This window comes from Trichosurus vulpecula, chromosome 2, assembly GCF_011100635.1.
Source record: "Trichosurus vulpecula isolate mTriVul1 chromosome 2, mTriVul1.pri, whole genome shotgun sequence".
NCBI classification, from domain to species: Eukaryota; Metazoa; Chordata; class Mammalia; order Diprotodontia; family Phalangeridae; genus Trichosurus; species Trichosurus vulpecula.
In genome coordinates, this window is record NC_050574.1 from 367,642,173 (window position 1) to 367,655,073 (window position 12,901).

Below are 12,901 nucleotides of genomic sequence, written 5' to 3' on the forward strand. Positions count from 1 at the left end.
TCCCCAATCTATAGTTGTAAAATGCATCTACTTCCATTCTGCTCTAAATTAAGTGTGCTATAACATGTTATATCTAGGGTTGTATCCATTTATAGCTTATTGTGATATATTGTGTGAGATGCTGAACTTAAACTGATTTGTGTCAGTATACTTTCCAAGTTTCCTAGCAGTATTTTTCCCTTTTGCGTTTTTATTCTGAACTTAACAAACATGCAATCAAATGAGCATTTCAATATCCATTGTAGAACAAGAGTGTTGTACATGAAGTTACAAATCTATATTATGCAGACCTTACCTTTGTTTGAGTATTGAATGAATTTAATATGTGACTCTCAAAATTTGTCCTTTTTGTCTGCAATTCTTTTTTTTTTTCACTAAGAACCTTTGTGTTTTTATTGTTAGGATCCGGGTTACTTGAGAGGGATGAAACGTGAGGAGTGAGTGGCTCCAATACCCAGCCGGCCATGTTTCACAGGCTTGTAGGTGATAGAGAATTCACCCAGATAGTGGCCGATCATCTCGGGCTTAATTTCTACCTGATTGAAGGTCTTGCCGTTATAGACGCCCACCATACTTCCCACCGTCTCAGGCAGGATGATCATGTCTCGAAGGTGTGTCTTCACTACCTCTGGCTTTTCCATGGGGGGCGCCTCCTTCTTGGCCTTCCTCAGACGCTTCAGGAGAGAATGCTGTTTGCGCCGCAGACCCCTGTTGAGTCGCCGACGCTGCCGAGCGCTGTACAACTGCATGAGCTGTTCATAGGACATGTCCAGCAGTTGATCCAGGTCCACGCCACGGTAGGTGAACTTCCGGAGGGTTCGCTTCTTCTTCTGCTCCACTTCCGCCATCTTGTCTGCTGTCAGGAAAAGCGTCTGCAATTCTTTCTGCATCTCCTTCTGTTAATATCTCGTGGAGGGGAGGGGAGTGGAATACTCTATTCTTAGCAAGCTTTTTCTTCTAACCTTCCAACACACCCCCAAAAAAGGAAAACAAAACACTTACATATGCATAAATAAATATGCATAGTAAAAAAAAAATAAATCCCACATTGACTAGATCCAAAAAATGTTGAAAAGCATATGCTTTTTCGAGAGTCACATATTAAAAAAAGGTGACATCTAGACCATTTTGGGACTGAACCAGAAGACACTTGGATTCTCCTACAGCTCTGCCTATGAATCTATAATCCTATAATCTAATGGTCAGACTAATTACACACACAAAAAAAAACTGCAAAGTAGAATGAGATTAAGTGTGTAAGAGAGAAATACAAAGGAAACTTCATCAAATGCCTTGATGAATTCACATTATTTGAAAGCCATTCCTTCAACTCACAACACTGGAAAGTGCTGTGCTAGGCTCTGAAGGGGGCACAAGTATAAATGAGATACTTCTCTTTTTTTTTAATTCAAATACATTTTCAGAACAAAAGAACTTATGCATCTTTACTTTTAAGTTTTAGAACATTTCTTAGTTCCAAACTTGGAATCAAAGTGATTTGGGTTTGAATGCTGCCTCTGACACTTAACTAGTTGTTTGCACTTTACATAATGTCTCTGAACCTTGGTTTCTTCAGCTGTAAAGTAGGGACAATAACTGTATGGCCTACTTCATAGAGTTATATGGGGCTCAAATGCAGGGTGTCCCAAAAGCCTTAGTGCTTTAATAGCATGAAAAAAGCTGAACTGAGATTTTTGGGGACACTATACACACACACACACACGTATTTATAGTCCCTAGAAAATGTCAGATTTGTGGATTGTCTTTTTGGTAAGAAAGAATGAGAGATGTAAACCTGGGTACTGGTTCATTCAGTTCAATGCAGCAAACATCTATTATGTTGGCAGCTAGATGGCTCAATGAAAATGGCTTTCGATGGGAAGAGGGCTGGGCCTGGAGGGAGCCCATAGTTCAAATTTGGCTTCTGTTAGACACTTACTAGCTGTGTGACCTTGGGAAAGTCAATTAACCTTAGTTTACTAACTGTAAAATGGGAATAATACTAGCACCTACCTCCCAGGGTTGTTGTGAGGACCAGATGACATGATCTTTGTAAAGCACCTGGCACACAGCTGGTTGTTGTCCTTTCTTCCCAAAGAGGACCAAAATGACATCATTACATTACAGTCAAGTTACGATGCTACTGACTGAGGCTGATCCTACCACAGGTTGGGCACAAATAGTCTATGTGAACAGTCAGGGTGGATTCTCTAAATTTACACATCTTGCATTTCTTTTGAGCTTTGCTCATAGAGCACAGCACCTTTGTGCCATTGCGGGCGGTCCTGTGCCAGCATCTCACATGTCACATAATCAATTCCAAAGTTCTTCAATGAAACCTTGAGAGTGTCCCTATATGGCTTCTTCTGACCACCACATGAGCTCTTGCCCTATGGCATGCAATCACAGTAAGCAGGAAATAAATGCTAGCTTTATTAGCATTGACATGCATGACAACGCCCTAGGCACTGAGAGTTCAAAGGTGAAAAAAATGATTATTCTTGCCCCCAAGCACCTTCCTATATCAGAAACTCTAAAAGGAGTTAGACGAGAGTGATCCGAACAAATACTAGGGTGAGCCACTTTCGGCTAAAAAGAATGAGGAAAAGTTTCAAGGAAGAGATGAAATTTGAACTTCACAATTGGCTGAGGTTGGGGCGGGGGCTGGGTCTCTGCCCTTCAGTTACAGTAATAGCTTAGCCCGAAGCAGCAGCTTCCCTTTAATTTCACTTCCTTTCCCCTCCCTTCTGCTGAGTTCCCTTTTTCTCCCAGGCTCTGCGCAGGGAGGGGGAGGGGGAAGGCGGCCGAGACCTTGACCGGGCAGGCGGCTTTGGCAGGCCGGGTGAGGCGGGGCTGCAGGAATCCGCTCCGGCGAGGGGATCCCCAAGGGGCGGAGCGTGTCCGGGAAGCGTCTAGAACTGCGAGCGAGGCGGACAAGGGTGGCTGAGCCTCGTTTCCCCATTTTCCCGCCCCGGTGGCTTCGCCCCTTTCTCGTGGGGAGCTTGCGGGCCTGGGTCCCAGGCCCCCTGCAGAAGGCCATGGCCAAGGCCGAAGCCGCGAGGGCAGCTCCCGGAAGAGGGGACGGGAAGCCCGGGGACCTTTGAGCTGGAGCCCAGCCCCTAGCCCAGCGGAGCCGCCTTCTGGGGCCATGCAGCCTCGGGGCTGCGGGGCAGGATGGGCCGGGGCGCTCTGGCTGCTCTACGTCTGCTGCTGCTGCTGCTGCTTGAGTTTCTTACTTGCCCCAGCAGGTAAGGGAGTGAAGGCGACTCGCCAGCCTGCTTCTACGGGAAGAAGAAGACCGGCCTAGGGAGGAGATAGAGTTGGGGAGGAAGGGAATTGGGGCGGGGGGATGGGAAGAGCTTCTGTCTTTTAATAAATGTTTATTGATTGATATGCGGCCTGGCCCTTAGCTCCTGAGAATCACCTCCTTTTTCCCATCACCTTTATCCTTCTGATCTTTTGTTCTGGTTTGGATTTTGGAAAGACTGGGGAATACTCAGGGTGCCTCTAATTGGATGTTTCCTCTTTGGAGGAAGAAAGGGGGCAGAGCCCGGCAGGCTTCTTCTGCCAACTTCCCTTATCCACTATTTCTACATCCTTTGCTGGAGAGGTGCTTTTCAAAGGTTCAGTTATTCCCACCCCCGGGGTTATATCCTTTTATGGATGGAAAGAACCCTTCTGTGGAGTTAGGAGGAAAACCTGATTCTGTAATTCCAGCTTTGCTGCTTGATTTAGAGTCATGGAGACACACGTAGGATTATAATTTTAGAGCAGAAGGAAACTTAGAAGTCTTATAGTCAAATTCCCTCATATTACAGATGAGGAAACTGAGACTCAGAAAAGTTAAATGACTTGCCCAGGGTCACACAACTAGAAAGTGTCCGAGGGAGGATTCAAACCCACTTCTTAACAACTTCAAGTCCAGCTTTCTATCCACTACTCTGCTCTCTGTGCCATCTGTCAAATGTGGATGGTAAAATCTAACAGCAAGACAGGAAAAACAAAACAAAATAAAACTGAGATTATTAATGATGTAATATATAAAGGTTGTCTCAGAAGTCTTAGTAAAGTTTTTCAACTATTAAAGCTTAAGCTTTAAGCCATTAAAGCTCAAAACTGTCCTAAGACTCTTAGGACACTCTGTATAAGTAAACATTCTGACATAAATGAGGTGATGATATGTCCTGTAAGTGGAATTTCTTAGTATGGTAGGTATTAATCAGAGCTTCTCTTTCTTTGCCTTTTTTATTCCCCTGGCATTATCTACCCCTTGCAATCAATCATTCAATCAATCAGACATTTATTAAGTGCCTACTAAAGGGCCAGACGTTGTACTAATGCACTGGAGATACAGAAAGAAGAAAAAAGACAGCCCCTTCTCTCAAGGATCTCACAACCTAATGGGAGAGACAACATATAAATAAATATATACAAAGCAAGCTATACACAGTGTAAATAGGAAATAATTAAAAGAGAAAAAGCACTAGAATTAAGAGAGATTAGGGAAGGCATCCTGTAGAAGGTAGCATTTTAGTTAGAACTTAAAGGAAGCTAGGGAGATCAGTAGTCAGAGCAAAGGATGGAGAGCATTCCTGGCATGGAGGACAGCTGGAGAAAATGCTTGGAACCAAGAAATGGAAGGTCTTATTTGTAGAACAGGTAGGAGGCCAGTGTCACTGGATCAGAGTATGTGTCAGGGAGTAAGGTGTAAGAAGACTGGAAAGGTAGGAGGGGGCTGGGTTATGAAGAGCTTTGAATGCCACACAGCATTTTGTATTTGCTCCTGGAGGAATAGGGTGCCAGTGGAGTTTGAGTAGGGGAGTGAGGTGATGAAACCTGCACTTTAGGAAAATCACTTTAGTGCCTGAATGAAGGTGGATTGGAGTGGGGAGAGACTTGAAGCAGGCAGACCCACCAGCAGGGGTTCATCCTTTACTTTGAAGGCCTTCCTGTAGTTGTCTTGTCGAAGCATCACAGCTCTGCTTTGGTTGATTATTCCTTGCTCTCGCCATCTAACAGGACCACCTCCTGTTTCCACTGATATATGGCTCTGATGATATCTTTTATGCTAATTCGCTTACCCAGTCCTTGATTGGTAATGCGTTGTTGCTTACTCATGAACACCAGGTGCTTCTCCATTGCCTCTTGGAAAGACATGGACAAGAGTTGCACAGGATGAGAGGAATTCAGGATGTGGTGTCCATCTTTAGAGTACTCATCTAGATGACATCAGGGCAGCTAGGTGGTGCAGTGGATAGAATGTCGGGCCTGAAAGTCAGGAAGACTCATCTTCCTGAGTTCAAATCTAGCCTCAGACACTTAACTAGCTGTGTGATGCTGGACAAGTCACTTAACCCAGTCTGCCTCAATTCCTCATATGTAAAATGAACTGGAGAAGGAAATGGCAAACCACTCTAGTATCTCTGCCAAGAAAATCCCAAATGAGGTCATGAAGAGTCAGACATGACTGAAACAACTGTGCAACAAAAAATAAGAGATCATTGATCAAAGTATTCAAAATCCCTTATTCTGATAAGATTTCTAGCTAGAAAAATGTAATCTAGAGAGAATTGAGATTTGATCTTTTGGGGGGTTAATTTGATAGATGAGCCATCAGATTTTATCTAAGTAAAATGGAGAGAAGAAAACTCATTTCCTAATTTGTTCCTACCTTTCAGAAAGCCTAGGATAAAAACAAGAAAAGACCATATAAATGTGGTAGAGAAAAGGCTCAGAGCCTAGCATTTGATAAAAAGTTTATCAGTTGGGAGGCAGACCATAGTAGAGTAATAAGAAGCAGTGTCTGACCTCACTTCCAAAAAACTCCTGTAATCACATCTAGAAAATGTGCCAGATTAAATCCTGATGGTGAAACCCAGAAAGCCACAATGAGTCATTATCCAGCCTTGCTCTGAATAGAGAAATTGAGGTAGGTCTGTAGTCCCTGGGGACAGATCTGGCTGTGAGTTTGCTATACTGGTGTGTTTTCAGCACAGAGGGAGAAGTCGAGACCCCTACTGAGCAGCACCAGACCCATACTGAAGTACTGAGACTATGACAGGTAACAACAGGTGGCTTTGTCACCCAGTACTCCTTTCTGGGTCATAGATCCAGAGCATACCAAGAAGGGAATATGCACATTGAGATGGTGTTTCCAGGTAGGGAGGCCCTGAGCAGCCTACTAAGAAAGGCAGAAGTTTAGAAGCTGCCAGCAGCTGTGTGGTGCAGAACCTGTGCAAAGAGTAGGGTCTCATTTCTAGCATATAGCCCGACTCACAGAGTAACTGAAGACCAAAAGAGTAATACTGCCACTTCGAACAAACATAGCTTTCTAACCAGTTGATAGGAGCAGAGTACAACAGCAATCTACTTTTGCTCAGACCCTGAGATCAAACCATGGATCAGACTATTTTGGAAGCACTGAAAGCTTGTGAGTCCTCAGCCTGTCACTGATATCCTGAAATAACACAACATTCAGTACCCCAAAAAAGCAGTGCAAGAGCAGCCTAGAAATTCAGAAGTATCAAAGAGCCCAACCTCAAGTCCAATATCAGAAAGTAGGATGGAAGAAAAAATGAACCCCCACTATAAAGAGATATAATGGCAAGAAAGTTTAAGACACAAACCCAAAAGAAGAGAATTACTTCAAAATATCTAAAAGCGAAGCCTCAAAGAAAGTGACAGCTTGAGCACCAAATCAACAAGAATTCCTGGAAGAGAAAAAGCAAGACTTTTAAAATTAGTTTTTAAATGTTTAAGTTTTAAAATGAAACGAGGACATTCAAGAGGGGGAAAATTTGGAAAAGAAATGAGAGCTATGAAGGAAAGAATTGGAAAGGGAATTAACAGCTTGGCACACAAGGTACAAACCCTTGTCCAAGCAACAAATTCCCTGAAAATTAGAATGAACTAAATAGAATTCAGTAATTCCATAAGGCAACAAGAAATATGAAAACAAAGTCAAAAGTTTGAAAAAATAGAATAAAACAAGGTATCTCACAGCAAAAGCAATGGAACTGGGAAAAAGATCAAGGAGAAAAAAATTTAAGAATCACTGGGTCATGACCAAAAAAAAGAACCTAGACATCTCACTTCAAGAAATCTTAACAGATGGGGCAGCTAGGTGGTGCAGTGAGTAGAGCGTTGGCCCTGGAGTTAGGAGGGCCTGAGTTCAAATCCAGCCTCAGACACTTGACACATGTACTAGCTGTGTGACCTTGGGCAAGTCACTTAACCCCAATTGCCCTGCCCCCCAAAAAAAAAAAAGAAATCTTAACAGAAAACTGCCTAAATCTCTTAGTATCAGAGGGCAAAGTGGAAATAGAATCCACTGGTCATCTAAAAGAAATTGCCACATGAAAATTCCCAGGAGTGTCATAACCAAATTCCAGAGTTTCTGGGTCAAATAAATATTATGTAGCCAGAAAGAAAGGATTCAAGTACTGAAGAACCAAAAGCAGGATCACAAAGGATTTAACAGCCACTACTTTAAAGGAGCAGAGAACTTGGAATAAAATATTCCATAAGGCAGAGGATATTGGGATACAGCAAAGGATAATTTACCTAGGAAAACTGAGTATAATGCCACAAGGGAAGCAAAGACTTTTAATAAAAGAGAGGACTTAACGAGTATTCCTGAAAAAAACACCGGAGTTGCGTAGAAACTTTGCAGTTCAAACACAGGAGTGAAAAGAAACATAAAAAGGTAAACATAAATAAATAATGATAGAGGGTAAGCTGTTTACATTCAAATAGGGGGAGGCAATATATTTGCCCCATCTAAACCCTAACATCAAAATTCATAGAGTGCGTCCAATTAGACAAGGCCTGTGAGTAGTTCTGTTATGAAAGGGTAGGGCTGGTGGGGAGAATTTACTCAATAGAAGGGTGTGATGGAGACGTTCAGTCTGGTGAGAAATGAAGAGATGGCTGGCCTAGGTGCCCTCCTTATATAGAGTTTTAGGAAGGAGTTCAGATTGGGGTGGGCCCTAGGGGCAGTGAAGGAAAGGAGATGTTCCCATGCATTCAGCTAATAACATACAATTCAAAACCAGTTTCTAGAGTCATATAATCTTGTAACTAGAAAGAACCTCAGAGTTTGAGTCCAACCCAATCCCTTCTTCATTATGGAGCCCTTCTACCTGCTCATTCAAGCTCTTCTTCAATACCATTAGTGAATGGGAATTAACTAGGTATCTTCAAGGCCTCTTTCATTGCTGAACAGCTCTTACTTTCCACCTTAGAATGTCAGTTCCTTGAGGATAGGGATTGTGGATTTTGTTTTTTGTTTTGTTTTTGCCTTTATCCGTAAATGAATTTTATAGTATAGCATAAATGAATTTTATAGTATAGCGTTTGGCATGTAGTAAACAATGACTTCTTGTTGACTTAATTTGATTTATCGATAAGACATTTTTCTTTATGTGGAATCTAAATCTGTCAGTTGGTTGGGCATTTAGCTCTCTATAGGAAAAAAATCTGTTTTCAAAATCTGCACCCCTCACCATAATCTGTATCTCACGTGGAATATCAAGTGAGAGAACCTAGATGGTCTCCTACAGCCCATCATTTCAACTTGAAAAACCACTCAAAGCATACATCACCTTTTGGACTGTATCTTAGAAACCTTATCTTAGTTTTCCAGTGGCTGGCACTTCAGTAATGTTTGTTAATCAATTGATAGATTGCCAATGACTGTTCATTAAGAAAGAAATGGAACGGGTAAATGATGTTTGGCACTGTGCATGAAGTGATTGTGTATAAGTTTTAGTAATTTGCTCTTTCTTTTTCTCTTTTAAAGAATCACTTAACCACCTGCCAGCTCCACACAACCAGAGAATTCACCTCTATAATTTAGAGCAAGTTCTGAGCTGGGATCCTGTCCCCATAAACAATCTTACAAGCCCAGTGCTATACAGCGTGGAATATAAATTGTAAGTATACTATCTACTATCTATGGGACAGCTAGATGGAGCAGTGGATGGAGTGCCAGGTCCATCTTGCTGAGTTCAAATCTGGCCCCAGACACTTACTAGCTGTGTGACCCTGGGCAAATCACTTAATTCGGTTTGCCTCAGTTTCCTCATCTGTAAAATGACCTGGAGAAGGACATGGCAGTATCTTTGCCAAGAAAACCCCAAATGGTATCAGGAAGAGCCAAAGACAACTGAAATGACAGAACAAAAATACTATCAACAATACTTTTTATTGGTTTCAATAGTGTTTTGGAGGACAGTTCTAAAACCTTAACACTATTAATATTAGATCATTCTGCCTCTTCTAAGAAAGATCCATACCAGGCAAATGATTTATCCTGCTTGGTGCCTGGAACTCTTCCCCTCTTCATTCCTACCTTCTCCTGGCTTCCCTGGTTTCAAACCTTCCAGTCTCAAGTAAAGTCCTACTGTCTATAAGAAGCCTCTTCTGATCCCCCTTAATGCTTGTGCCTTTCCTCTGAGCTCATCTCCAGTTTATCCTGTGTGTATCCTGTTTGTACATAGTTGTTTTTATGTTGTCTCTCCCATTGGACTGTGAGCCCTTTGTCAGCAGAAACCATCTTCTGCCTTTCTTTGGATCCCCAGCACTTAGCACCCTGGCGCACAGAGTAGGTACTTAATAAATCCTAGTTGACTGACTGACAGATGGATATCTAATTTATGTATGTGTATACATATATATATATATATATATACACACACATATATATATGTCTGTCTCTGTGTGTGTGTGTGTGTATATATATATATATATACAGATAGATACATTGATTCTCCCAAGAATGAAATTTCAAACCCTCCCTCCAACAGCTCCTCATTTAAGAGAGTTTAAATAACTCATCATCAGAAAAGTCTTACCGAAAGCTTACTTTGCTCTTTTATTGCCATATAACCGTATTTTCTCTTATTTGGTCTTTAATGAACAAAGATTTGAGAGAAAAAAAAATTCAATATGTGGTTTGTTTCATCGGCAGATAAATATTAGGAAAAAGTTTACAGATCTCAGTGCATTGTCAAGAATGGAAGAGAAGGGAAGGAAACAAGCATTTATTAAAAACCTGCTGTGTACCAGGCACTGTGCTAATTACTTTACAAATATTACCTCATTTGATCGTCACAAGTAGGAAGTAGGTGGTATTATTATCCACATTTTACAATTGAGGAAATTGTGACAGTGGTTAAGTGGCTTGCCCAGGGGTCACACTGCTAGTAAGTGTTTGAGGCCAGATTTCAATTTGTATTGAGTGTTGAGCTCAGGAAGGAGAATTCTGAAACATCTTTATCCTATGTGGGTACCATTCTCCATCTATAAGAGTCCTTGTAAACATATTTTTAATGTAGTATAGTGTAATTTTAGTAGTAGCAATTGTAGTAGTAGTAGTGGTAGTAGTAGCAGCAGCAGCAGCTTGCATTTATGTAGCACTTTAAGGTTTGTAAAGCTCTTTAGTCATTTAATCCTCACAATAACTTTGTGAGGTAGATTCTATTATTATCCCCATTTTACAGATGTGAAGACTAAAGCTGGACTAAAGCTGTTAAGTGACTTGACCAAGGTCAGGCTTATAGCTAGTAAGTGTCTGAAGGGAGAATTTGAACTCATGTCTTCTTGGTTCAAAAGTCTGACTCTCTATCCACAGTGTCACCCATCTGCCTTCACCTTCATTTCCAAATATATTCTATCCCTCTCCAGAGAGCTGTAGCTTGGAAAAAAGGACGAAAAGAAAGAAAATGGGGGGAAAGGCAGTACATCAAAACTAACCAGCGCATCACTAGAGTCTGACAGCGTGTATGTGTGTGTGTGTGTGTGTGTGTGTATGTGTGTGTGTATATGTATGTGTATGTATACGTGTGTATATATGTCTATGTATGTGTGTGTATATATCCATAACCTGCCATTTTGACAAAGAAAGAAAGGCGGTACATTTTCTCATAAGCCCTCTTCTTAAACTTTAAAAAAAAAAAAGTGAGGTCACCACCCCTAGCTTTTTTTCAGGCAGTGAGATGGCAAGGTGGATAGAATGTGGGGCCTGGAGTCCAGAATTTCCAAGTTCAAATGTGGCCTTAGGTACTTATTAGTTGGGCAAGTCACTTAACTGCTCCTCACCTCACTTTCCTTACTTCTAAAATGGGGATATAATGGCATCTCCCTCCTCGGGTTGTATTGAAGACCAAATGAGATAGTATTTGTAAAATTCTTTACAAGTCTTAAAATGCTATACGAATGCTTGGTATTAATAATAATAAAAGCTTTTGTTGCTAATTAATAGGTTTATAATTTGGGGGGGGTTTTGTTTATAATTTTAAAAAGAAAATTCTTTAAAAACAAAGATTTTTATAGTAAGAACTAACTAAAAACAACTGAATCGTCATGAAGTTGATGGAGAAGAAAAAAAGAAGGGGAATATATGAATAATTCCATGGAAAAATCAGTTCCCCGAGATACTGGGGCCAGTGATTTTTATAACATTTTCATTAACATTAAAAATGGCAAAGTTACATAGTAGAGAGAGTAATAGACATGAAGTTAGGAACACCTGGATTCAAATCCTGGCAGCAACACTGTGTGACCATGAGAAATTATTTCAACTCTTTAAGGCTCAGTTTCCTCATTTGTACAATAGGGATGATAGAGTCTGTAGTTCTTGTCTCACAGTATTTTTATAAAGTTCAAATGAAATAAAGTTTGTAAAGAACTTATTATAATAACTTCAGTTATTACTACTACTGTCATCATTATTAACAATAATAATAAAATAATATCAATATAGTCAATAATATTCATAATAATGATAAATTATCTAGAAGAGAGTCTATACAGTGAAATTTTTGTGTTTTAGGGGTGAAACTAAACTCTATTAGTGGAAAACCAAGACAGTCAGGATAAATAACCAGAAGATTTTTTAAGGCTTTCTGGGTGGGGCAGAAAAAGGGAGGATGGACTTCATTGTGGCATATATTCAGGTCATGTATTTAGGGAGAAATTAACCAAGTTATTCTTAAAGACTCTGAATCTTAATTATGACCCATAAAAGGAAATTGAAAATGATTTTGGTATCTCCTGAAGAGAGTAACTTAATGTGCCAACTTTGGCAGGGTTTCACATCAAAAGTTAATATTTTGATATTACAATCATGTTGTGAATGCAATGTTGTATGTAGTTTTGGTTACCTTCTCTAGAAAAAGATATTTTTCTCCCTGGAGAAAAACCCTGATCATCTAGTTTTAGCTATAAAAAGAAAGGTTCAGTCACGTAAAGGTAGACCAAAAGGATTAGAACTCTTCATTCTGTTTGAGAGATCATACAAGGTATGAATAGGGCAAACTGTTGACTTGATCACAAAATCTCAGTTTTGTATACAGGAACTCTCTGAGGCTAGTGATAGATGATAGTTACTGCTAAGTCTTATGTGATCTTGACTATAGATTATTATTGGTACTCAGACCCTTGCTTCCTAGCTGCTTGCACTATTCTTTCTTTGAACTGGAAGCCCTGAATTTTGGATTTTATATTACTTGGTATTTTTCATCTGAGGTTTCTTTCAGATGATAAGTTGATTCTTATTGTTTTTCACTTTGGTCTTTGGTTCTGAAAGGCCCAGGAAACTTTCTTTTATGATTTCTTGAAACAATCTGACCATCATTTTTGCTTGGTCATGATTTTGGGGCAGTCTGCTGATTCTTAAGTTATCTATATTTGACCTATTTTCCAGGTTCATTGTTTTTGATAGTAGATTCCTTCTATTGGTCTACTTTGGAAAAAAATTTGAAAAAATATACCTTCTTCTTTTTTGATATTTGGACTTTGTTCTTTTGTTTCTTGGTGTCTCCTGGAGTCATTGAGTTTTGTTTTCTTCATTCTGTTTTTGAAGTTACTCTTGGTTGTGAGCCTTTATTTTTTTGTTTTT

The 12,901-nt window shown here is 40.3% G+C and overlaps 2 protein-coding genes across 2 annotated transcripts in view; one reads left to right on the forward strand and one right to left on the reverse strand.

Annotated features, from left to right (window-relative positions):
• Positions 1-361: 361 nt before the first annotated feature.
• LOC118839660 (40S ribosomal protein S15-like) lies at positions 362-866 on the reverse strand. Its single transcript, XM_036747166.1, has one exon. It carries the CDS (start codon positions 846-848, stop codon positions 411-413), a length of 438 nt encoding a protein of 145 aa, XP_036603061.1. The 5' UTR covers positions 849-866; the 3' UTR covers positions 362-410.
• A 1,916-nt stretch (positions 867-2,782) lies between these two features.
• The window catches only part of IFNGR2 (interferon gamma receptor 2), a 31,246-nt gene continuing 21,127 nt past the window's right edge, over positions 2,783-12,901 (forward strand). Inside the window, exons 1-2 of the mRNA XM_036745393.1 lie at positions 2,783-3,248; positions 8,801-8,933. Coding sequence (XP_036601288.1) covers positions 3,149-3,248; positions 8,801-8,933 — 233 coding nt within the window. The 5' untranslated portion in view covers positions 2,783-3,148. The remainder of the gene's footprint in view (positions 3,249-8,800; positions 8,934-12,901) is intronic.